We start from the raw sequence: 25,506 nt of genomic DNA on the forward strand, positions 1-25,506 counted from the left end.
ACAGACAACAAAGTAGGAGGTTAAGGAAGAGGCTGTTACAGTATTCCAGCCTACACATGACCAAAAGCTCTACATGCGTTGAGTTTCTGGGGAAAGTCAGGAACAAAACAATGCCTGTAGGGTGGTCAAGCTGAAAGCATGGGCTTTAAAACATATATATTTTAAAACTCCAAAATGTAAGTAGCAAAGGGGAGAGGACTTGAAGATGACCCCAAGGTTTTTGGCCTCACAGGATGGTTAGATTAAAGGGCCCAAAACAGAGGCCAGAGGGTATGAGAAAAACAGGGCACAAGCGTTGCAATAAGAACGATCACTGTTTTACTGGCATTCAGACAGACATTGTTAGCCGCACACAATGCCTCAATGGAGATCACACAATCAGTGGAGGAAAAAAACGTGGAGAACAAATTAGTTCAGGGAAGTTTAAGGAAAGCTGTGTGTAACACTGGAAATTAAAACAAAAGAAAGACATCAGGTGAGCCAGAGGGATAAAATAGATATGCAACAGCCACACTCATAGGAAAAAACTCTGGGATACTCTGCAAGTACATAGTGAGGTGGTGGAGTACAAACAGCCCAGTTGCAGCTGAGAAGGGCGGTTAGTGAGGAAAACAAACCAGCCAGTCCAGTGCCCGGTCCATGATGCTAATTGGTATCGTGTAACCGTTTAATGAGGATACAATTGTTGACCGTGTGAAAGGCGGAGGAGACATCAAGATGCACTGTCCTTAATTCTACTACAATCATGAATACCATACACACTTATAATCATTCCATCATATTACAAATACAGTATACTTTCCCTCTACAGTACCTATAATTGCTATACACATTGCTATAGTCTGTGTGGCCAGTGGCCACATTCTTGGGGGCATGGGCAAGAATCTGGTCACTGGCCACAACCCCTCAATATAATTAAACCATACAAGTACATTCCATATACTTTCAAATAACAAAACACACCCTCAACCACCTGCAATTGAAATTATGTCAACAGAAACCAAAATTAACCACAGACTCTGTGGCACCTGCAAACCCTTTTTTTTACCTATAAAAACAGCTCCATGTCTTTATTCCACTCCCCTACCCTTTACACGCCCTCTTTCAGCCATCAAATAACCCCAAATTTGTTTTCCAAATGGTTTGTTCACAGCGCTGTCCGTGGACTACCGCAATGTCTGGACTCGGCAGAACCTGCACCCACATTTTTTACCTATAAAGACAGCTGTATATCAACTATATTCTATCAGCACCCTTTCCAGACCCTCTTTCAACCACCAAATAACCCCAAATGTGTTTTGCAGACTTTTCCCCCACTGCACTATCCGCGGACACTGACTGCTGTCCGCACAACCAACATGGCGATTATGATGCACCTCACGCTTTTCACCACATCACGCCAGACCTGGATTGGTCCATTGGAGGGGTGTCCACGGACCGAATCGGGGAGTCCGTGGACCAGACCCAGATATCACTCATTCTTTTTTTGAAATCTACTTTTTGGACGTTTAAAAAAAAAAAAATAAAAGCTTCTTGATAGATTTATACCAAACTTACAAAAGCACGCTTTCAGGACCAAGGGGCAAATTTGGTGAAAATCCATCCATCGGGTTGGGCTGTAGGCGTGAGCAAGCCTTTTTTCCTTTGCGTCTGAGGATTTTGACACATTTTGGGACCCCCTATAACTTTAACCCACTTTACGAAACCGCACCGAACATCTCAGAATCAATTTGAGGGGGCCGTACACTTTTTTAGCAAATGTTTGTTAGAATTCGGCTGGTGGGGGTGAGGGGGTGGGTCAAAGTTATAAGCTGGCCAAAAAATGCTCTATGAATTGAGCAACTTAACCATAACTACAGGGCCGCTACTGCAGGCCCTGAGAGAGAGAGATAGATGAACAAGTTACTTACACCTGGTAACGTTCTTTTGACTGGATGTTCCTCCAATGTATTCCTCATCTTTGACATGTAATGTCCAGCTTCAGCTGCTTTGGACATTTCTTTTTGGCAGAGGGTGCTGTGCCTCGATGGTGTTGAGTCGATGTCCCTCTAAGGCCTCCGTTGAGGGTGATGTCATCGAAGGGTATATATAGCTTGCGCAGCGCCCGTTGGCCTCAGTTCTGTTTTTCCTCTCCTCTTGCAGCAGAGATGCCCATAAATACAAGCATGACAGTACTCAGCCTTGGTGGAACGGAAGCTGTAATAGGATGGGAAATTCTACAGAGGGGTAGGTTGGGTGGGCGATGAGGAATACGTGGGAGGAACATCCAGTCAAAAGAACGTTACCGTTACCAGGGGTAAGTAACTTGTTCTTCGAATGGATTGTTTCCTCCTACATATTACTAATCTTTGACAGACTCCCAAAGCAGTATTATGTTTAGAGGAGGGAGTAGAATAACAATTTAAAATTTTCGAGCAGAGCAAAGTACTGCTTTGCCAAACGTACCATCCTGAGCATGGGTAGCATCAAGACAGTAATGTTTTGTAGACGTGTGGATGGAAGACCATGTTGCAGCTTCACAGATGTTTCTAATTGGAACACCCCTTTGAAGGGCTGTAGATGTAGCCATAACCCTGGTGGAATGAGCTCTCAAACCTTCAGGAGGGTCGGAACCTGCTAGTCTGTAGCATTCTGAAATTGTGATAATTATCAATCTAGACAAGGTCTGTTTGGAAACAGCCTGACCTAGCTTGTGTCCTGTGTATCTGACAAAAAGTTGATAATCAACTCCCAATTTAGACATTCTAGAGATGTAAAAGCTTAGCGCTCTCCTAGGGTCCAACCTATGGCGTCTTTCCTCTTCCTTACCAGGATGAGGTGGAGCATAGAAGGAAGGCAGACCGATTTTCGGACTCAAATGAAAGTCCAAAACAAACGCCTTTTGGCAAAAAGGAGGGTTTGACCTCCAAAACAACCCTGTCCTTGTGGAAGACAGTAAAGGGTGGCTTGGATGAAAGTGCCTGCAACTCGCACACTCTACGGGCTGATGTTCAAGCTATCAATAGGATTGTTTTAAAGGTCATCAACCTTAGCAGACATGTGTGCAAAGGTTCAAATGGAGCACATATCAAGAATTTCAAAACCAGATTTAGTTCTCAAAACAGAACCTGGAAAGGAGATTAAGGGAACACATTAGTGAACCCCTTTAGGAACGAGTCATCAGTGGTATTTTGAAATAAGAGCATTCCTCTGATGAGCACTTAAAGATGGATAGTGCTGCCAAGTAGCCTTTGATGGTACCAATTTGATGGGCCAAATTAGCCAAGGATAGAAGAAAGGATAAAACATCCAGAGTCTTTCATAGAAAAGGATCAACATTCTTTTCCTTGCACCAGTTGTAAAACGTATTTTAACGGCACAAGGATTTTGTTGCTGGTCTTCTGACCGAGAGCAACACCTCCATCACGCCATCCGGGAGGTCCCAATCCTTGTATCTCTGTCTTTCAGAAACCAAGCGTGAAGGTTGAGAGTTTTGACCTCTGGATGAGGAACCTGACCCTCCTCTTGAGAGAGAAGGTCCTCTGTTTGTGGAAGACGCATCGGAGGACAGATGGACATGTCCAGAAGGTCTGGGTACCACGTTCTCCTGGCCCAATTAGGATCATGTGTTTACCGAACCTTCTCAACCTCCTGATTACATGCGGAATGCCGGCGATCGGAGGAAACACGTATAGGAGTGGAAACTCCCAGTCCACCACGAACGCGTCTCTTAGAGCTCCTCTTGGGGGAAATTCCCTGGAGCAGTACAGTTCCCACTTCCGGTTGACACCTGTCGTGAACAGATCCACTTGAGGGGTTCCCCAAAGGGTGAAGATCTCTTGAGGGACTTCCTGACCTAGTTCCCACTAGTGAGAGACTGCTCTGCCTGCTCAAAGCGTCCGCCACCGTGTTCTCCTCTCCGGCTAGGTGAACTGCCCATAGGGAGATTCCTTCTTGAATTGCCCAGTACCAGAGATGCATTGCCTCTCTGCACAGTGGTAGTGACCCTACGCCTACTCTCTTGTTGAGGTAGTGCATGGCCACTGTGTTGTCGTCATTATCAGGACATTCTTTCCCCAGACAGAGGGCAGGAAGGCCTTCAGTGCTAGTCCGATTGCCCTCAGCTCCAAAAGATTAATGTGTAGTTTGGACTCCGATGGAGACCAACTACCTCCGACCATCAGATCGTTGGCATGGGCGCCTCACCTCGTGAGTGAGGCATCTGTCACTATGATTATCTCCGGCCATGGTTGCCAAAAGGGTTCTCCTTTCAGGGTATTGTCCTCGCAGGCCCACCACAGACGATCCTGTGAGACCCTGGATGGGATCTGAAGTTGGTGTTACATTTTTTCCTGAAAACTGGGACCATCGAGTCCTTCGAGCCCATTGAAAGGATCTCATTCTCAAACAGGCCTCCGGCACCAGAAAAATGCAGGATGCCATGATGCTGAGCAACCTCAAAAAGTCAAAGGGCGGTAGATTCTGGGCACACTGAAATCTGGTAACCATCCGATGAATTTCTTGAGCCCTGAACTCGGGTGACGAGCTCTTTCCCAAGGATGTGGTTATTACAGCTCTGATGTACTGGAGCTTTTGGAAGGTGTCATGAAACTTCTTGTGATTGAGGGCGAAGCCCGTCTGTAAAGGGAGTGGCAGGTGACTGATTTTATCCAGAGCTTGGTCGGGAAAATGCGCCCTGATCAGTAAATCGTCCAGTTAGGGGTAGACGTGAATTCCCCCCTCTCGTGAGATTCGCTGCCACTACCGATATCAGTTTGATGAAAACCCTCAGGCCAGAGGTCAGCCCGAATGGCAGAACTCAAAACTGAAAATGAGAACCGCCAACCGCGAACCTCAGGTATTTTCTGTGCTTGAGATGGGCTGGCACATGAAAATAAGCATCCCGAAGGTCCAAAGACACCAACCAATCCTGGAATTGGAGGACCTGAAGGATCTGAGAAAGTGTGACCATCTTGAACTTGTCCTTCCTGAGAAACCTGTTCAAGTATCTCAAGCCCAAGATGGGTCTCACGCCTCCGTCCTTTTTCGGGGATCAAAAAATATGGGGAGTACCATCCCCTGTTCCTCTGCGCTACAGGTATTGGTTCTATAGCACTTTTCTCTAGCACGGTTAAGATTTCCTTGTCAAGGAGCGGATCCGGAATCCTCAAAGAGTGGTTTCCTGGTGGATTGTCCAGAGGTGGTCTTATAAAAGGAAGGCAGAAACTGTGGGCTATGGTTTCCAAAGCCCAAGCATCTGAAGTAATGTCTCAAGACCTCTGAGTGGTTTTGCGGTGGCTGCTGCAGAGGCCGATGGTAAGGAAGCTGCTGCTTGAGCTGGCTTTGCATTTCTACCTCGTCCAGCACGAGGAAATCTTCTTTGGCCCCTTTGACTGGCCATTCCGCTCGCCCTTCCAACTGAGGAGCAGTAGCGAAAAGATCTACCCCTCCAAGGTTGCCCACTAGGACGAAAAGGCCGAGGTTGCCTAATAGCAGGGCCTAAAAATTTGGCTGCCGTCTTTGAGGTCTGCAACTTCTCAAGGCTCTCATCGGTCTTGTTGCCAAAAAGATGAGACCCGTCAAAAGGCATGTTGAAAAGCCTAGATTGCACATCAGGTGCAAAACCTGGCTTCCACAACCATGCAAATCTGCGCAGGACAGTGCTGGTTGCCATCGATCTGCTGATGCTATCTGCAGAATCCAATTCTGATTGAAGAGGCTCACATGGCCCCTTTGCCGTCCTTAACAATAGCTAAGAAGACGTCCCTTTCTTCCCCTTCAGGAATGTGCTCTTTCGCCATGGAGATACAGTCCTACAGAGTGTACGAAAAGTTTGCGAGGGCACAACTGGAGTTGGCAGACTCCAGTGCCATGCTCCCGGCATAAAATCCCTTCCTCGCCCATCCATCAGGAGGGATGGTAGGGTACGCTGCCTGTTTTGAAGTAGCTTTAGCAGCCTGCACCACCAGACTCTCCGGAGTGGGGTGTTTCAACAGGTAGTCGGGGTCGCTACTGGAGGGGCAGTATTTTTTTGTTGGGTTCTTGACGACTGCCGGATTAGACTCTGGAGTCTCCCAGTTCCTGGCCACCCTTTTTTGAAGTGCCACATGAAAGGGCAAAATGGGATCAGTCCGAGGACCCTTGTCCAGAATGTCTGTTAGGTCGTCCTGGTCGTAGGGTAGTGAAGGCCTATTCCAGCCCAAATAATCAACCACCTTTGACCTAAGCAGACGATAGGAAGAATCAGCATGTTCCCCTGGTTCAGGCTTTCTGAACTCTAGCTCTGGGGAGGTGTCAACCCCACTTGCTGTTTGCAAGTTTTCATATAAATCTTGCATCCTGCTCTCCTCAGAGATAAAGCTCTCTGGTACATTGGGTGTACTGTATTGTAACCCATATGGTGCTCCCTCATTATCCGAATGTTCCTCCTCTTCAAGAATTTAAGTAAGGGACTTGGAAAAGTCCTTCGGGAGGGGAGCATAAACCTGGTCTGGTTTTGTAACCACAGGCTTCGACGTGGAAGTCGTCAACATTTTCTTTGTCAACGTCGATGTATGAGGCGCGCTGGGTGCCGATGTTGTGGCTGGCAAATGTGCAGTAAACACTTCGGCATCAATGTCGACATTGAGGACTTCGGGCCTGGCGGGCGTCGAAGTCTCTGCCGGCGTTGAAGATCTCGACTTTGACTTATCACCATGTTTCTTGTGATCTTTGGTCTTTTCAGACCGGGGCCTCTAGGGCTCTAGATGGGGATCAAGTCTTTTACCCAGGCTCGATGGTGCGCAGATTTTCAACCAGGTCCTTTCTGGCTTCATCCTAAGGTACAGTCGGAGCATGGCTATGTTTGTCACATATTTTAAACATCCGAACCCTGAATGCTTCCCATTCAGCTGTTGAATTTTTAGAAGGGCATGCAACCCTTTCTGGGAATCGTCAGATGAAGCCGAAGGGGACCATCAGTGCCTCCTCTTCGACTTTTTCGAAGACGAGGAGTGGTAGGAACAACTCCTCTGTTACGCTCACCTGGTTCCCACGGGGGCGTCGACCGGAACTGGGCCGCTGTTGTTTCCACCAGCGTGACGTGTAGCGCCGAGATGACTTGACTGGACTGGCCCGCTCAGCCTAGTTTGTCTGGCTCGCAAGAATATTCTTCTGCAAAGGAGAAGAGGAATTAACCACCCGTGGAATTGAGTGTCAACCCACCTTCCCAACTCCTGTTGTCTTCCCACAGATCACTCTTGAAGTCCCCTCCTTAGTCTCACCTGATGGTCTGGAAGGATGAGCTCTCCATCCTGCGTCGACCGCAGGGGCGCGTTGATGACCAGTTACTTCACTGGCGTAGAGGAATTGGTGAGTTCCAGTATTGACTCTAAAGTCCAATTGTTCATAAGAGTTCAAATGTTTGATCTTCACTCTGTCCGATTCCTTGCAGGTTGCCGATTAATCCACTCGAAGATTTCCAAATGGCACTTGGTAAGATTCAGGTAAGTCTATTGTGGTTTTCCCCTTAGGGGCCGGGGTACGGCGATGAAGCAGAGTTGACTGCGCCGACCCGAGATGAGGTGAGTACCTCCCGTGGTAAATCAGGTAAGTCCTTGGGGGTAGCTTGTATAGCCTTAGAGAGTCCCCTTGCTCAACTTGCTGTCTTTGTCTCCTTAGGTGTCGGAGGGCGGCCGCGAGATGGAGAGAGCGTGATGGAATGCTGAAGTACCGCCAAGCAGGTGAGTTCAGCGAGGCGCCGTAGGAATGCGAAGCGATGCTTCAAAGACTTCTGTCTTTCAGTTCCGTGGCGAAATGGATAAGGATTCAGGTAAGGATTAAAGTTAAAACTCCTGTTCTAACCTTTATCCTTCTTTTCTTCTTGTTTCAGGAGTCCCAGGACTGAAGCGGGTGTGGCTGAAGACTGGAGCTGCTGAAAACAAGGTGAGCGTTACGCTGCAGCAAGCAGAATAACGCGAAGCACGTGTGGCTGTCCGGGCGTGGTTTAAATAGCCTTGGAAGAAGACCCAGGTAAGTATTCTTCCACAGCCCCACCCAAGTAACAAAATAGTCCCTTCAGTAAAATAGTCCCTCCTAAGCCTCATTTGGCTTGAGTCTTCATGCAGCATGGTCTGCCTCAGGTGAGTATGCAGCATGGTCTGCTTCAGGTAAGTTATCAATAATGAGCCTGGCGCCCATGGCGCCAGGACTGACTATCTTTATGAGCCTGGCGCCATAGGCGCCAGGACTGCACCCAAACAGCCCCTTACTGGGGCTTTTGGGCATGCTCCAAGTGGCATGATGCCTGCTTCCGGGGCTGCTGGGCCTGGTCTGGTCTTCCGGGGGCAGGCATCATGACATCCTCGACCTAGAACGCTTGGCCTTCTTCATCCAAGGTGAGACCTCCCTTGACTTGTCGGTCCGGGGCCTAGCAGTTCAGGTAGGTGACTTTTTGGGAATTTTTCCTACCCCGAGTTTCCCCTTCCGTTCCCTCAAGGCCTTTCCTGTCATGGACTGACACTTGGAACACTCTGTGGTATCGTGGCTCTCCCCGAGGCACCACAGGCAGATGCAATGCGGGTCAGTAAGTGACATTTTCGAGCCACAATCTCTACATTTCTTAAAGCCGGACTTCGGCGTTGACAGAGTCGAAGACATATTTTCGATGATTTTTGTAATGTACATCACAGAAGAGGCATGCTGAATTTCACTCAAAGCAAGTGCTAATGCGGAAAAACGGGACAGCGCCCAAAGCCGGAAAAAGAATTCCGAAGCTGGACATGACATGTCAAAGATGAGGAATACATGAGAGGACACAATCCATTCGAAATATAAATATCTTATGTGCTATTAGGTGGCGTTGTGGAATGTGTGACTTGGCTCAAATGGACATATCTTCGCGGGTCACTCAGGTGGCGTTTTGGAACTATTCAATATTTCTGAGGGGAACTCTGATCTTTTGGAAGCCTACACTCATGGAATGTTAATGCGCATGCATGGCTAACAAAAGCTGTAAACCTAAGAACCTTGTGCTACGCAATAGTGGAACACTATTTAAATTTAATTCAGTGTGGTGGCTAACTCTGTGCACACTATTGTAGGGGAGTATGGACATGGGCACATTTATCCAACATCCCAAACCAGCGATGAAAATAAGTTGTGAAAGTCACTGAGAAAAGCGTTCTGCGATGAAGCAGGCAGCCTAATCTAGTAAAAGCTTCCTTGCACAGGCCCTATGAGACACCAGTAGCCAAGCTTTGATTAGACAACACACATACACATGCATTTTTATAAATAAACATAACCATGCGCCTCTTAGCCAGATCAGCATAATTTTGCTTTAGTCAGGAAAACCCATAGAAGGATTCTTTCTACTAAGGAGTACATGATCGCCATTTATTTTACATTAGCTGAATACATTACAGAGGCCTCAAGATTTAGTTAGCTGTTCTTGAAGCATGAACATCTCCCCATCATCCCATAGCAGAAAGGTGCAGTCAGACCCTCGCCGAAGGGCACAGATTCCCAGTTGCAACACTCACACAGCTACGGGCCAAATGCACCACTATGATTGATAAAAGCAAGGGGAGACGATAAATTCCCAGGGTTTAGTCGCAGTAGTGAGATCATGGAAGCGCAACAGAAAATGATACTAGACCCCAGGGTTTAAGGACAAGATACTGTGGCCCGATTGGTCAGACTACATCAGGTTTGCAGAGTTCCCATAGTCATGTCCCAAAGAAATATAACAACGTGTGTCCCTAGGCAGAACAATCAAACGTAGCTTAATGAAGGTCACAAGTTGCAGAGTGTTGAGCAGTAAAATATTAAGAAGCATGATCCCGGAGCTAAAACAATCGCAGCACAACACTGCCTCCCCTTCAGGATAAATTGGATCGGCAGCGCTCTCTCCTTAAAAGAAATAGTTGTACAGAACATCATTTTCTGCTGTGTAACCTCAAAACGGAAATTAGTTTAACAATATAGAGAGTCGCAAATAACCCACACTGCAAGAATGCAACAGTGATATAGACAACTTATCTTGCATAAGCACCTTTGCCTATATAATAGCATTACCTAGGAACTAATAAATTGGTATAGCAGCTCACACCCAAGTCATATCGCCTGAATGCAATAGTGAATAAAGACCATTTTACGGTAATGTACACTGCGTGAACACAAACACATTCTGCGCCGGTGTAAAAGAGAAGAGTTTGTAAGCGGTTAGGCCCCAGTGCGTAAGAGTCTGGCAAATGCAAACATGAGAAACAGGAAGGCAATTCCATCAAGTGAGTGGCAAAATGAAACGATAGTACACAGTTCTTAGTAATGTGATCAGTATTATGGTGCCAACCTCTTAGATCATTTAGGAAGAAACAAAAATGGTAACATTTTGTGTCACACTGTCACAGCTCACATTACGATTTGTCGAGAATTCTGTGCTTACTCACTCCACATCTACTCCTCCTGGAGTAGCCAATAGAAAACGAAATAGGCCTGTTACAGGTTTTAACACTCACCATCCAATCATGGAGGGTGAGAAGGAAGATTAGTTCACTGGATATGAGCCAACTATCATAGACGTCACTGTTACCACATGTTTAGAATAGTCCAATGAAGTTGTGCAATATATGGAAACATATACTGTAACTCACACCAGCCAATGACTGAAGAAACGTGTAACAAATTGTTGCCATTTGCTTTCTGTGAGCACATAAAACCATGCACTCGCTCAACCAGAATTTCAAGGTCTGCTAGAAATATCCCTAACCTTGGCAGTTACAATCATTTATGTTTTTCTCATAGCTCGTGCATCACATTTTTTGGCTCTTTGAATTTCTTTTATTAATACAAAATGGACTTGTCATACACTATTATTCTGAGCAAGACATTTACTTCATTTGGCAGACGCTGCTTTAAAGAAAACCGTAGCGTCTCACTCTTTTGCAATATATAGTTTCCACGAGCGACACTGCGCAGTGCTGGAGAGAAGTGTCTTTTTTACATAATCATTTATTTCTTTGGAATGCAAATACAGTAAAGAAGTGTGCGTTACCGCACGTAGAGCTGGGAATCCTAGAATTCGTCTCAGTTTAGCACAACTCAGGGAAAAGACAACGATTAAAGGACAGTGAGATTCCAAACCTCCATATTTACAAGAATCACCAGACTGTGTATGGATGTGCGAAAAACGTAACTTTATTATCGTTTCAGTTTTAACTCAAGTTAGTTTCTCATGAGGGAAGAATTTTAAGACATTCCCATGCAAGCAAAACGAAATCTCAATTGAGTATTGGAAAATGAATGACAGACAGTCTAGCAGCTTACAGAAAACATAAAGGTTCTGCACTTTGGATCTTCAGCGCCCAATCCTCTAGCTATCAGGAAGAGGAAAGCAGGTATTTAGAATACATTGAGATGTATTTGAATGTGGGAGGAGGTGTGCTAGCTATGACCGACGTATGTTTTCTTGTTCCTTCTCATCAATGCAGATCTCCACACAGTTGAAGTAAAGCAGTGGAAATCTGTTTTTTATTTTATCTACTTTACTTTCCCCTGCGGGTGTTTCGAATTCAGCTGTTACCTACCAGCTGCAGGCAGGACACACTTGTGGGTCAGGCAAGTTGAATCCTGACAACTAGGATTCTTTTGTATAGACGAGTTTCACAGACTGATACAGAACAGCACAGGCAGAGATGTGTAAGTGAAGGCATTGCCTTTGTGAGAGCAGGACTTGCCTGCTCATTCCTTCTCTTGAAGTAGTGAACAACAACTTACATGCACTTCACGCCCTTCCTTTACTTCTCGTTACTGTGGGGCAAAACAGACTCATCTCGTGTAGTTACCTGTACACAGCGAGGCAGTACTGATTAACAGTGTTGTGTCCAAGTACATGAGTAAAACTGTTGCCTTACCTGTGCACGTGTACCAGGTTTGGATCAGACCCCAGATAATGGCATTACATTTGTCACATGTTTGCTTGACACTTTTGCTTTTCTCCTTGTAGAAACGATGCTCCAGAAGGATCCGGATATTTGGTTCCTCTTCGCTCGGATCCTTTAATGAAGGCACACACAGAATAAACGCCAATTAGAACTGAAAAAGAGGGTAAATGAAGGACGAGTGGGGGGTGCAGTAGGAAAATGCTAAATAGCGAACAAAAGCAACAGAAAAAGAAAGGAGAAAAGGGAGATCAGGTAAGGAGAAACTCGAGGGGAGAAAACCGTAAAAGGGAAATGGAGAGCTGGGCGAAGGAAAAGGGGTTTAGTTTAGTTTATTTGTATAGCGCAGCCAAACCCTGGGGTAACTGGGCGTATTAAACTTGTAGCACAACATAGGTTACAATGTAGAATTGAGACAAGAAGGTTGCACATGCAGCGAAATTACAAGTGACAGTACTAAATACAAATAAATACAATAGGAGACCAGGTTACAGATGGTCCAAGTCAAGGGACAACACAGATGTTACAAGATGGAGGAGTTAGAGAGGGCATATAGCAAGCTATATGTATATAGGTGCCGAGGTGGCAGACTGTGCAGGAATAATATTACTGATTAGAAAGCAGGACCTTCACCTTGGCTCTGAATGACCAAAAGGTCATTTCGCAGCTAGCACAGGGAAACTCTCTCCCCCTGCTGTTTTCAGGTTAAATTTGGGAATGTTCAGTTGGTGCAGATATGGGGATCTGGTCGGTCTGGTGGTGCACTGTCTTGTAAATTTGTCTGATAAATATTGAGGTGCTGTCAGGGAGAGGCATTTATGCTTAATGACAAGTGTCCGCAATTTAATTCTGTCACGAATAGCAAGCCAGTGAGCTTCCTTTCTAAAGGAGATTAAAAAAATCTCCTTTAGAAAGGAGATAAAGGAGGGGTAGGAGAGCTTAAGAAAGAATGCGAGTACAAGAGAATGTATAAGATGGGAGAAGTGTATGAAGCGAGGGAAAATGGTTTGCAAATAAGGACACAAGCCAAGTGATGGGAGTTAGAAAGAGGGAACAAAAAAAACAAAACAAAAAAAAGAGGCTCGCATGAGACGGTGAGTAAACAGACAAGAAACTAAAGAGGTGAGAGTTCCAGCAAAAAAGACTGGGGCAAAGACTTTTGAAGAAAAACAGAAGGAAGGTGATTCAGAGAGAATAACTGAAGAGAAGATGCATGAAGAGACAAGAAAGAGGAAAGCAGAGAACAAAAGAAGAGCAGAACTGATGAAGACCAGGAATGGTAAGAGGAGTTTGGAGAGAACAAAAAGGAAAGAAAAAGTACAGCACTAGAGAACAGAGGGTAATAGAGAACAGAATAAGGGGCAGGAGTCAAAGGAGGATAAGAAAAGCCAGTAAGGGGGTGCACAAAAAGGCACATATGGAGTCAACAGAAAATAAGCAAGTAAAGAAGAGAAATAAAAGGACAAAAAGAAAAAGAAGAAAGCAAACTGAACAGAGCAGGAGGTGAGGCTAGTGATATATTTTATGGGTGAATAGAATGCAGTGGCATGTAAGAGGTTAAAGGCCAGTCGAGTGAACACATTTAAGTCACCAGTTCAGCCTGAAACACAACTTATTCTGTCCTTTCATGGCCGGTTTTTCAAAGGCATTGGCTTGTCTGGCAGTATCTGTTTGCCTCAGACTGGTGTGCACCTCAGGATGATGTGCTATCATCTGGTAATGAGCAACTCCTTAGTCCTGGTGTATGCAAGCTTTGGCTGTCCAGATGTTTTGGACTACAACTCCCATCAGTCCTAACCATAAAGGTGAATGTGAGGGATCATGGGAGTTGTAGCCAAACACGTCTGGAAAGCTAACATTAGGGGAGCTATAGGTTACAAACAGTCCATACCATGTGCCCATGTTTTTGTACTCGGGCATGCACTGATGCAGAGTATAATCAGCTCCTGCTAACGTTGTCAACTACATAGGCTGACATTATTTATCTCAAAGCCCCAACAAATGTCAATGTCACCAGGGCTTGAAATAGGCCAGGGCAGAGCGCCGGCAATCTCTAAAAACTGCTCGAGAGCCGAGGCGTTGCCGGAGCTCCTTCATGCCTAAGCAGCACATTCGATTTCTCCTGCGTGCACTTTAGGAGACTCACAGTAAGTGGTTGTGCTGAGTAATTGATGGTATCATTTCCCTAAATCCCAGAGCTTGCCAATGTCCTCAGCTTAAGGATATGAGGTTTTGGCTGTTTTGAGCTGTCCAAATGAGTGCATCGGACTCGGGGTTTGCAAACATTTTACTTTTAAAACATTTTTATTGAATTTTCTAAACCAATACTCTTCGCCCCCCCAAAATGATATCTTAACCAAAAATATCACACTGCTTCATGCTATCAATTCGTAGGAGAAAATTGAAAACTTGCCCTCAGGGAAGTCGCAAACTACGATCTGTACCTACTGTACCCCATTTCAACCATCTTATTAAACGTTAAATGTTTACAATCAACCCATTACATTTCAAAATTACCAACCGGAACATTAATACGTCCTCCCCCGTCCCCCCATTGCTGCCCACAGCCAAGCCCCGACACGCTGTGGGCACCTCCCTCCCCTGTACGTTTTCCCATCTCATGACAGTCCCCACAGGTTTCCATAGCCCCCCCACCCTCCCCACATAACCAGGTTCCCCATTTCACAGTAAATTGTCTCCACTCTTCCTCAAAGGTTCCCGTAATCTTCATGCACTATATATATGTATATATGCAAGTTTTGCCATGAAGTATATAACCCACACGTTATGTAGCCATTCCTGCTTGATGGGCGTTAGCTGATTTTTGCGCCACCACACGTAGCCCCGCCCTAAACATGGCTTCCCACTAGGAAATATATGCATTTCGCTCTCCTTCAGGGGAACCCCTAATAGCATCTGCAGTGGATTCAGTTCAAGCTGGACCCCCGTCACCTTGTTTATCCAGCTCAGTAAATCTGTATATGTGGACACGACCAACACACGTAGATTGAGGACCCCACTTCCCCACAACCCCTAGCGCACAACAGAGAAGATCCTGCATACATCTTCACTGGTGACCACAACTAGTCCCAGACTTCCTTGGGGTGGGCTACCCATCCTCCAAGTATGGTATGACCAGTATGTGCCAATGTCGTCCCTCATGTGCTCCAGGAGAATTTTAAGCTGGGCTGCCCTGCCTCTGATCCACCTCACCCCCACCATTTGACAACCCGCCACAATGGCATTTGGAGTCTTGGGGACGGATGCCTCTCTGTATCTTTTCGACTGCTTTCCTCTGCTCATAGTCACTGGGATCGGGCATCGATTCACATGAATCCTCCTTCTCCTGGCTGCCGTAGGCCAATCAGTCCTCACAGATCCACCGCTCGGCTATGTATTCTTGGAGCGTTCATATGGTTAGTGCCGGGAGGATAGCTCAGGGGCAACACATTTGTCTTGGAAGCAAGACAACGCATAGCAACACAGGTTTGAATGCCGGGCTTGCGCCTAGAAACTGACCTCTGGTATTAAGCGTGTTATAAAAAAACAATTATAATCACTACGAGGTTTTCTCCGATAGAGGTTTGGGGGGCCCAGGGCCTTTTAAACTCGAGAGAAGTGCCGCTGTCACAGTGCGTCCATCTTGTGCACGCCCCTGTTGGCCAGAACATTTGACTTTTAGGGTTAATGTTGAGAAACTGAACGTTGACCACTTAAGGTTAGATAGTTGCTACTCTAAAGGCTGCTTTCACAGAGCTTGTTGCAAAATGCAGGTGGACATTGATGCCTATGTATGTCTGCCCAAAGATACAAGAGATACAAGCTGCAAGTCTCAAAAGCAACGCTCTAAAGTGGTACAAATTCGGAACATACCGAAAACAAACATGCCTGCTACTGAGACCTAATAGGAAAGACCACATCACTGCAGCACTAAGAAAGCTTCACTGGCAACAGGTTAGGAAAATAATACATTTCAAAGTGATCTGCATTACCCACCATGCCCTGCGGGGGTTTTGAGGGGGGGGGGGGGGAAATCAAACCAAATGGAGACCTCCAAGATCCAGTAACAACATACTTCTAACAATACTGCTATATTTCAATCCTACTATTACTCTTAACAATCCTGCCCTTCTCCAACATCACAGCCAACCTCTGGAACTCATTACGAAAGGAAATTCGCACAATCCAGGACCACCCTAACCTTAAGGAAACACTAAACACCTGATTATTCCATAAACCTCAGCCTACCCAGTGCCCGCACATTAATATCCATCTCTAGTCATGGTCACCAGACCTAAATGCAACATGCTCACATACAGGCGTGGGCCTTCCCAATGAAGGGCCAACTCCAAAATGAAGCAAAGCATGAACTTTGACAAGCCAAGCAGTGACAAGACATCCCCCTCAGACGTAAATCGTACGCCCCACCTCCTGGCCAGGGGCCTGTGAACAGCTCAAACGACATCAACCCAATCCAAGAATGATCAATAGCAGCAGGTTTCCTCATCTGGACTGCAGATTAAGGTGCCAACTTTAAGGCATCATATCCAAAGTCGACTGCCAGAACACAAAGCTCCAGAACAAAATACAAGGTGGTTATCTTCTCAGGCGCACTACAAGAGATAAGCCCAGATATACAAGTTATTTACCCCTGGTAACATTCCTTTGACTGGATGTTCCTCCCACGTATTCCTCATCTTGGATATACACGTATCGTCATCTTTGCTGCTTCAGAAAAAATGTTTCCCACACCAGAGGGCACGGTGCTCGATGTCGTGGCGTTGATGGTCCTCGAGGGCTCCTGTATGGTGTCAACGTCATCAGCAGTACAAATAACTCCAGCTGTCCCCGTTGGCTTCAGTTCAGTTTTTTCGTTCCCATGAATCGAGTGATTGAACAGGCATACCCCCAAGACCGCAAGCTCTCAGAAAACGCAGTGTGTAAAGCAAGTAAATTGTACGGCGGGGTAGGATGGGAGGGACAATGAGGAATACGCAGAGGAACATCCAGTCGAAAGAAATGTTACCAGTGGTAAGTAACTTGTTCTTCGAATGGATAGTGTCCTCCCACATATTTCTCATCTTTGATAGACTCCCAAAGCAGTGACAATTTGGAGGAGGGAGTACCAATTTATCTAGTCATGAACTGTATGAAGAACAGCCTTTGCAAAAAGACCTCCTTTCGATGAGGTCGAGTCCAAACAGAAATGCTTTATGAACATATGCATAGACGACCAGGTGGCCGCTGCACAGATATCGTTTACCGGGACACCCCTTTGCAGAGCCACAGAAGTTGCCATGGCCCTTGTGGAATGGGCTCTTAGCCCATCTGGTGGTTCTTCACCTCCCAGTCTAACATTCTCCAATTGCTAAAATTATCCATCTGGACATAGTCCGTTTAGTTACTGTCAGGCCCAATTTGTGGCCAGTATACTCAATGAAGAGTTGATCGTCTTGTCTAAATATAGCACGTCTTGACATATAAAGATTAGAGCCCTTTTTGGGTCTAGCCTGTGAAGTCTTTCTTCTTCCTTTCCTGCATGGGGGGGGGGCAGAAGGGGGAGGATAAAAAGCAGGCAGTGTTAGCTTTCCATACAAATGAAAATCAGAGACTACCTAAGGCAGGAATGATGGTTTGACTTTAAGGATTATCCTTATTGAAAACAGTGTAAGGAGGTTTACAAGAAAGAGCCTGCAATTAACTCATCCTGCAGGCTGATGATAGAGCCACTAGAAGGACTGTTTAATGTAAGGAGCCTTAGAGGATATGAATGCGATATCTCGAATGGAATGCATGCAAGATATTTTAATACCAAACTTAAGTCCCAAACGGGCACATGAAAAGGGACTGGAGGGTACACGTTAGTGAGACCTTTTAGAAATTGCACAATCACTGGTATCTTTAAATAAGAGATCTCTTCAGAGGAGCTCTTGAAAATGGAAAGCACAGCAAGGTATCCTTTTATCGTTCCAATCTCCAGTCCCAGATTGTCTAAAGAAAGCACTATAGGTTTGCCACACTGGAATGGATCCACATTCTTATCTTTGTACCATTTACTGAACTTATTCCAAAGACACCGGTACAAAGATTTGGTTACTGGTCTTCTGGCCGAAAGCAAGATCTCCATTATATCATTCGGGAGGTCCCAATACTTAAATCTCAGCCTCTCAGAAACCATGCTTGAAGGTGGAGTGTTTTGACCTCACGATGGAGAACCCGACCTTCCTCCTGCGAGAGAAGATCCTCTCTTTGTGGAAGACGTATTGGAGGGCAGATGGACATGTCCAGAAGGTCTGGGTACCACTTCCTCCTGGCCCAATCCGGGGCAATTAGGATCATGTGCTTCCTGAACTTTCTCAACCTCCTGATCACGTGAGGAATGACGGGGACTGGAGGAAATGCGTAGAGAAGCAGCAATTCCCAGTCCACTACGAACGCGTATCCTAGAGCTCCTCTCAGAGGAAATTCCCTTGAGCAATACTGCTCGCACTTCCGATCTCGGTTGCAAACAGATCCACTTGAGGGGGTCCCCAAAGGGTGAAGATCACTTGAAGGACTTCCTGAGCTAGTTCCCACTCATGGGAGACTGTGCGCTGCCTGCTCAGAGCGTCTGCCACTGTATTCTGCTCTCCGGCTAGGTGAACTGCCGACAGAGGGATTCTTTCTTGAATTGCCCAAAACCAGAGCTGCATTGCCTCTCTGCACAGTGGTAGTGACCCTTCACCTCCCCTCTTTTTGAGGTAGTACATGGCCACTGTGTTGTCTGTCATTATCAGGATATTCTTTCCCTGTACAGAGGACAGAAAGGCCTTCAGCGCTAGTCTGATTGTCCTCAGCGACAAAAGGTTGATTTGTAGTTTGGACTCCGATGGAGACCAATGACCGCTGATTGTCAGATCGATGGCGTGGGCTCCCCGTCACTACCGTTATCTCTGGCCATGGATACCAAAAAGATTCTCCCTTGAGAATGTTGTCCTCGCAAGACCACCAACTATGGTCTTGAGCAACTCTGCTCGGAACTTGCAGTTGATCCGACATTCCCTGAAAATTGGGACCATTGAGTTCGGAGAGCCCATTGAAGGGATCTCATTCTCAATTGGGCCTCTGGCACCAGGAAAATGCAGGATGCCATGAGACCGAGCAACCTCAAAAAAATCAAAGGCCGGAAGATGTTGGGCATTCTGGAATTTTACTGCCATCTGCTGAATGTGTTGAGCTCTCACCTCGAGAGGCGAGGCTTTCCCTGAGGAAGTATCCAAGACCACTCCGATGAACTGGAGTCTTTGGAATGATATCATATGGGACTTCTTGTAATTGAGGGAGAGAAGCCCAGTCTGTGTAGGGAGTGGCAGGTGATGACGAGATGTTCCTGGGCTTGCTTGGGTGAATGGGCCCTGATCAACAAGTCGTCCAGGTAGGGGTAGATGTGAAACCCCTCTCCTGAGACTTGCTGCCACTACCGCCATCAGCTTGGTGAAAAACCCTCGGGCGGAGGTCAGCCCAAATGGCAGAACTTGAAACTGATAGTGAGAACTGCCAACCGCAGGTACTTCCTGTGCTAGAAACGAATTGGCACATGAAAGTAAGCATCCTAAAGGTCCAATGATACCAACCAGTCTTGAGTTGGAGAGCCTGGAGGATCTGACAAAGGGTTACCATCTTGAACTTGTCCTTCCTGAGGAATTTGTTCAAATTTCTTAAGTTCAAGATGGGTCCACTCCTCGGTCCTTCTTGGGAATGAGAAAGTGTTCCTCTCCGCTAAAGGTACATGTTCTATTGCACCTTTCTCTGGCATGGTTAAAATTTCCTGCACAAGGAGCAGAGCGGGAATTTTGACAGAGTTGGTTCCCGGTGGATGATCTGGAGGCCCTTTTTTGAAAAGGAAGGCAGTAACCTTGGGCTACCGTTTGCAGTGCCCAAGCATCTAAAGTAATGCCCCACCATTTGTTTAGATGCTGAGAGATTCTGCCTCCCACCAGGGTCTTGTGGTTCAAGGTTTCAAAGTGGCTTAGAGGCGGCTGCAGCAGCAGCTGAGGGTACAGTTGCCGCTGCTGGAGCGGATCTAGCACCCTTTCCTCGTCCACCACAAGGGAAACTTTTCTGTCCCCTTTGTCGAGCCTGTCCTCTTCCCCTTCCAAATGAGGAATAGAAACGAAAAGGACGACCTCTCCAGGAAGATGAGACTAAATAGGATTGCTGTTGAGGTGGACGTATGGAGGCGCAAAGTGACTAAGCCGCCGCATTGTAGGTCTGCAGCTTCTCCAGACTCTCATCCGCCTGACTGCCGAATAACCTCAAACCATCAAAGGGCCTATTAAGTAATCTGGCTTGCACATCTGGTGCAAAACCTGACTTCCTCAACCAAGCTAACCTGCGTAGTACAATGCTAGAAGCCATGGACCTGCTGGTACTGTCAGCAGTGTCCAGTCCTGACTGGAGACACTGTCCCATTGCCTCCTTTCCATCTTTCACTAAAGCCAGGAAGCCCTCTCTCTCCTCGCCTTCCGGAACGTGCCGAGCCGCCATGCTAACACAGTCCCACAGCGTGTAAGTAAATCTTGAAAGGGTACAAGTAACATTAGTTAATTTTAAGGCCATACAGCCTGAACACAAGCCAAGGCATCAACCCTCTTGTCGTCCCTATCCGGGGGAATAGAGGGGTAAGCAGACTGCCTGGTCGATGTGGCTGCCTGAACCACCAAGCTTTCATTTGTAGGGTGCTTGGTCAAATAGTCCGGATCAATGCTAGAAGGTCTACATTTTCTGGCAAAGTTCCTATTTACAGCAGGACCAGATTCTGGAGTTTTCCAGTTTGTCATGGCCTTCCTCCGAAAGGCTGCATGAAAGGCAATACTGGGTCTCTGAGGGCCCGGATTCAAAATATCCGTCATATCGTCTTGTTCATAGGTAGGCGAATTTCTCCTCCAGCCCATAAATTCAATGACCCTATTCATGATATTCTTGTATGCATGTTCAGCCAGATCAGATTGTCAAATTCGAGATCAGGCAAAGTGTCTATGCCACTAGCTGACTGTAGGCAATCAAAGATCCGATAGCTTGGATTCCTGATCAATAAGTACCTCAGGAACATTTTGGGTACTATAACCCGAACCAAATTGGGGAGAATCCTCCTCAGAGGCTTGCTCTTCCTCATAAATGGAGTCCATAGATTTGAAGAAGTCTTTTTGCGGTATAGGCTTATAGGCCTTCTCTGTATTGGACAGAGGCTTCCAAATGGTTGAAGTAACCTTCGAAGGCGCAGACCCTGGCTTTGACAATGGCGTTGTTGACGCTAATGGCGTGGACGCTGTCTTAGGCAATGGCGTTGATAAGGTGTTGACGAAGTTCTCGACACCAACGCCGATTTACTTGCTGTTGCCTTCCATTTATGCACCGATAGGCTTGTCTCTGTCAACAGTTTGCTCTTTTTAAGAGGTATCGGAGAAGGGCTATGTTCTCTAGACTATACCCTTGACGATTTCTCGCCGGACCTAGAGCGACTTGCCGATTTTACCTTGCCTTGGTAGTCTTTGACCTCCCTCTGTCTGCTGACGGCTCGATCGGGGCATGGTCTTTGCATAACTCCTTCGAGGGGGTTGAGGCCACATTCTCGAATATATGCAACATTGAACTCCTGAAAGCGTCACATTTTGGGGGGGGTGTCATTTTTGGTTTTGCACCCGATAACCTCTGTAGAGGAATCAGACAAAGAAGAAGAGGGAGACCTATGGTATCTCTTCTTCAAAGAAGGCGAAGACTGTCTTGATCGGCTCCTCGATAGAGACTTGACTTTTTGTGCCAGTCCGAGTCCCTAGACTCCCCGGACTTGTTATCCCTCTTCGAAGAGGTTTTTGAAGCACCCCCCCACCCGCTGCCAGTTTACATTGGCGCTCCCTGAGAGCTTTTCCTGTCACGGCCTGTCAGGACCTACAGTCATCAGTCCAATGTTCGAACCCAAGCACCACAGGCAGACGCGGTGGGGGTCAGTGATAGACAGCTTCTTCCCGCAGTCATGGCATTTTTTTTTTAAACACAGACTTTGGGGTATTAGGGTCGGAAGATGAAGACATTTTTGATGAAACTGAAGCGTGCCGTTGAACACTCGAAGCAAAGCTTTTCGGAAAAACGGAACTGAAGCCAACGGGCGGCTCAAGCTATTTTTACTGCTGATGACATAGACACCCTACGGCAGCCCTCAAGGAACATCAACGCCACGACATCGAGCACAGCACCCTCTGGTGTGGGAAATTCTTTTTCCGAAGTAGCAAAGCTGATGATACATATATCAAAGATGAGGAAGGAATATGTGTGAGGACACAATCCATTTGAAGGTACACTTTGTAGTAAACCCTGCTATCCTGAATGGGCTCCAAGACATGCCCTCCATAGCGTGCCCATCTGCTAAATCACCCTTTGGTGCCTTATTGCGACTTAACCTGTTAGACGCTCAGTGGTTGCCTGCCATTTTCCACACTGTTATGTGCTCACCTTAACTATTCTGGATGCCCCATCGTTACCAGTGCAGAGCTATACTGAAGAAGCGATTTCGCTCCACTTTAATTCACCCATGCAGTACCCCGATCAGTGTACTCCTGGATGACCGCTATTGTTATTTTGCATCACTGATTTTCCCACTGATGGCTATGCTAATTTATTACCCATTGCAAGCTCATTCCACTTTCAATTGGTACTCGCTGTTGTCTGATCCTGGATGTGCACTCCCTCCTCTGCTTAGCTCCTCTGTGCTTCAGGACCAAGCACTGCACATGATCTGCTGCCAGACATACCAGCCCACTCTAGGTTGCTTCAGGACCACTCAACACTATATAGGATTATCCATATTTAGAGGAATGAGGGAGCTGTAATTCTATTAAGGACACAAACAACTTAATTTCCCCAACTAGCTATTAGCATCCTGTAGTTTCCCCAAGAAGTCTGCAACACAGTAACTTTTCTAAACTTCAAAAATCTCCAGTGCAGTTCAGTGGCTTTGTGCCCCATGACCCTTAGATTACTTCTTTAGATTACTCCTCTTTTTTGTGATAACCCATAACGAACAAAACAAGGAAACAAAATCTGACCATCGTCCAGGGGTGAAGAAATAACCTCTAATGACACTACAACCACATGCAAATCCAACCAGACAAGCACCCAGAATTCCGCCAATCTATGACAAACAGCCACTGAATATCGGTTAGCTTAGGATCATCACCAGAGAGGCAACATCAGCCTTAGGCATGGCATAAAAGTGAGAACACACAACAGCAAATCAAGACAATCTGCATTGTGTAACCGTTTGAACCCATGTAGCATTGGGTGAGATAATACTTGCCTTTTTGTCTAATAGAATTAGAAGTCTCTTAAACTACCAAGTATGGACCATTATCATACTACCAAGTATGGGTCATTTATATTCCAAGGCAAGACAATGGGTTATTACGATCATTCAAAGCTTATCACCACCGTCACTCCATTCTGAAATGGCTGAAAGTAAAATTTCTTAAAGACCTAGTCACCCAACTAGTCAACCAGCTTCAAGATATCCTGGAGCCCTGAGGGTAGGGTACATGTCACAAGAGGCCCTGCTCCTCTTGGAACTGGTATAGGAAGCAGTTTCATTATTACAGGGTGTGGGCTTGTTCAGCTTGCAAATGTGGGAGGTTGCCCTGTACGCAGTATATAACATTTTTCAACTTTTGCATAGCCATGGTGATGATTGTTTTACAATCGCCTGTGCACAAAGTGAGAGATAAGGAGGGAAATGTCGGCTGTCACAGAGAAATTAATTTCCTTAGGCGATAGCCAGAGTAAGTGTACTCCCCTATTCATATTTCCTTTCCAGGCTCACATCATTATCTGTCATGCAGCAGTTGAAGATTTCCCATCTTCCAAGTCTTAGTCAGTTGGTGCACCGCTGCAAACTGTGGCACGGATCAAACAACTGGAGGTTGGAGCATATGGAAGCCTGGAACGGGTGGGCCATACTTGGTTCCACCCTGTAATTGGGCGAGAGTCCGATTCAAGCTGCTCTGATAGGGAACTTGATGTAAAGAGGTCTCAAGAGTGAGAATTCTGGGGGGAGTGGTTGCGCAGCAAATTAAACTTTAGTGTCAACTTGATGAAGCACTGAGCAGGGCCCTATGCAATCATAGCCTTCACTGGCGATAGCATGGAAGAATGCATTCTGGTCATGGAGGACAATATTTCAGTGTTCCACTATATTAACCACTTGGGGTGGGACACAACTCCGTATAGTGCCAGTTGGCAAGTACTTCTGGCACCATTACCTTCAGTGGAGCATCATAGTGGATATCAAGTACCCACCATACCTTTGCCATATGGTAGCAGATTGGAACGCCAGATATCTCAGCGGTTGAAGGTTGATGCCTATGGTTTTTGCAGAACTTTATGTAGCATGGAGCTCCACCAAAGAGATCCTTTTGCATGCAGGCTGAAAAACGTTGCAGGATGAGTCAGCTGGAGGCCAGATCTGTCAACCTTAGCTTCAGACCCATGACCCTGTCACACAACCCATGTAACAGTGTTGCTCCCTTAGTTATATCCACCAGGGCTGGGGGTAAATCTGGGCACCACCCCTTTGACTATGAAAGCTGCCCTGAAGCTGTTCACATGCAGACTTGACTTCAGGGAAGAATCGTCCTGGGTACAAGAGACCACTCTATTCTGTACCTCTGGTCTGCAGTTTCAAAAACCCTTGTTATTTTTCACAACCTGCTCAAGATATTTTGAACCCTTTAATTCAGAAGTGCGGTACCACCATTTGCATTGTATCCAGTCCTACTGACTGATCTGATCAGAGCAGGAGGGAGCAGGCCAGATCAGTATTAATACTAGGAAGAGGGCGACTATCTGCGACTACCTGGTTGAGGAGCATTCTAGTGCCCATCATGATCAGTCTTTACTCGGACATCCCTTTGGCGGTCGGCTTCAATCGAATCCTGCCTACGTGAGTGGACAAGACGGTGTGTTCTGCTACATGGCCTCGAAATTGCTTGCTTAAGCTTCTGGAGTGTCTAGTCTCTGGTGATCTGGACTAATGTTATCTGCAAAGCCGAACACATCATCCAGGCTACTGAAGTACCCAGAATGTGAGTAAAGACTGATCATGAAGGGCACAAGAATGATGCTCAACCAGGTAATCACACAGATTGTCATCCTCTGACGCCTTCTCTGTCCAGTTCTACTTACTGAACACAAAGCAAATTGTGGTATTCAGGTCTCCAGATAAGAATTGTACCAGGCCTTTTTACGCATTAAATTCTTGTAAATATGACAAGTGGATTTCTGGAACATCAACTCTTTTTTTCCGACCACTTAAGAATGTTTAGGGCCTCTAAGACTTTGTAGGTGCATTATAATTATACTTGACACAAGCACCGGACACTGAGGTTAACTCTATTTACAGAGAATCATGAAACATAGCAATTCTGAAGGGAAAAAGAATTCAATTCACCCTTACTCCATATAAAAATATCAATTTTATTTAAAGATCATTGTGTTAAGAAAGCGCAAAACAAACACTGATAAGACATTCACTTAATGCTAACACTCATCTGTCGTACAGCTGCAATTATATTACTAAGAC

At 46.1% G+C, this 25,506-nt stretch overlaps 1 protein-coding gene across 5 annotated transcripts in view; it reads right to left on the bottom strand.

Annotated features, from left to right (window-relative positions):
- DEF8 (differentially expressed in FDCP 8 homolog) overlaps positions 1 to 25,506 on the bottom strand; it is a 641,504-nt gene that overhangs the window by 444,584 nt on the left and 171,414 nt on the right. For all 5 annotated transcript variants that reach the window (XM_069635559.1, XM_069635560.1, XM_069635558.1 and 2 more), the window contains exon 5: positions 11,874 to 12,015. In XM_069635559.1, the coding sequence (XP_069491660.1) occupies positions 11,874 to 12,015 (142 nt within the window). The remainder of the gene's footprint in view (positions 1 to 11,873; positions 12,016 to 25,506) is intronic.

The sequence above is a fragment of the Ambystoma mexicanum genome, chromosome 1q, assembly GCF_040938575.1.
Source record: "Ambystoma mexicanum isolate Mex_15411 chromosome 1q, UKY_AmexF1_1, whole genome shotgun sequence".
Lineage (NCBI taxonomy): Eukaryota > Metazoa > Chordata > Amphibia > Caudata > Ambystomatidae > Ambystoma > Ambystoma mexicanum.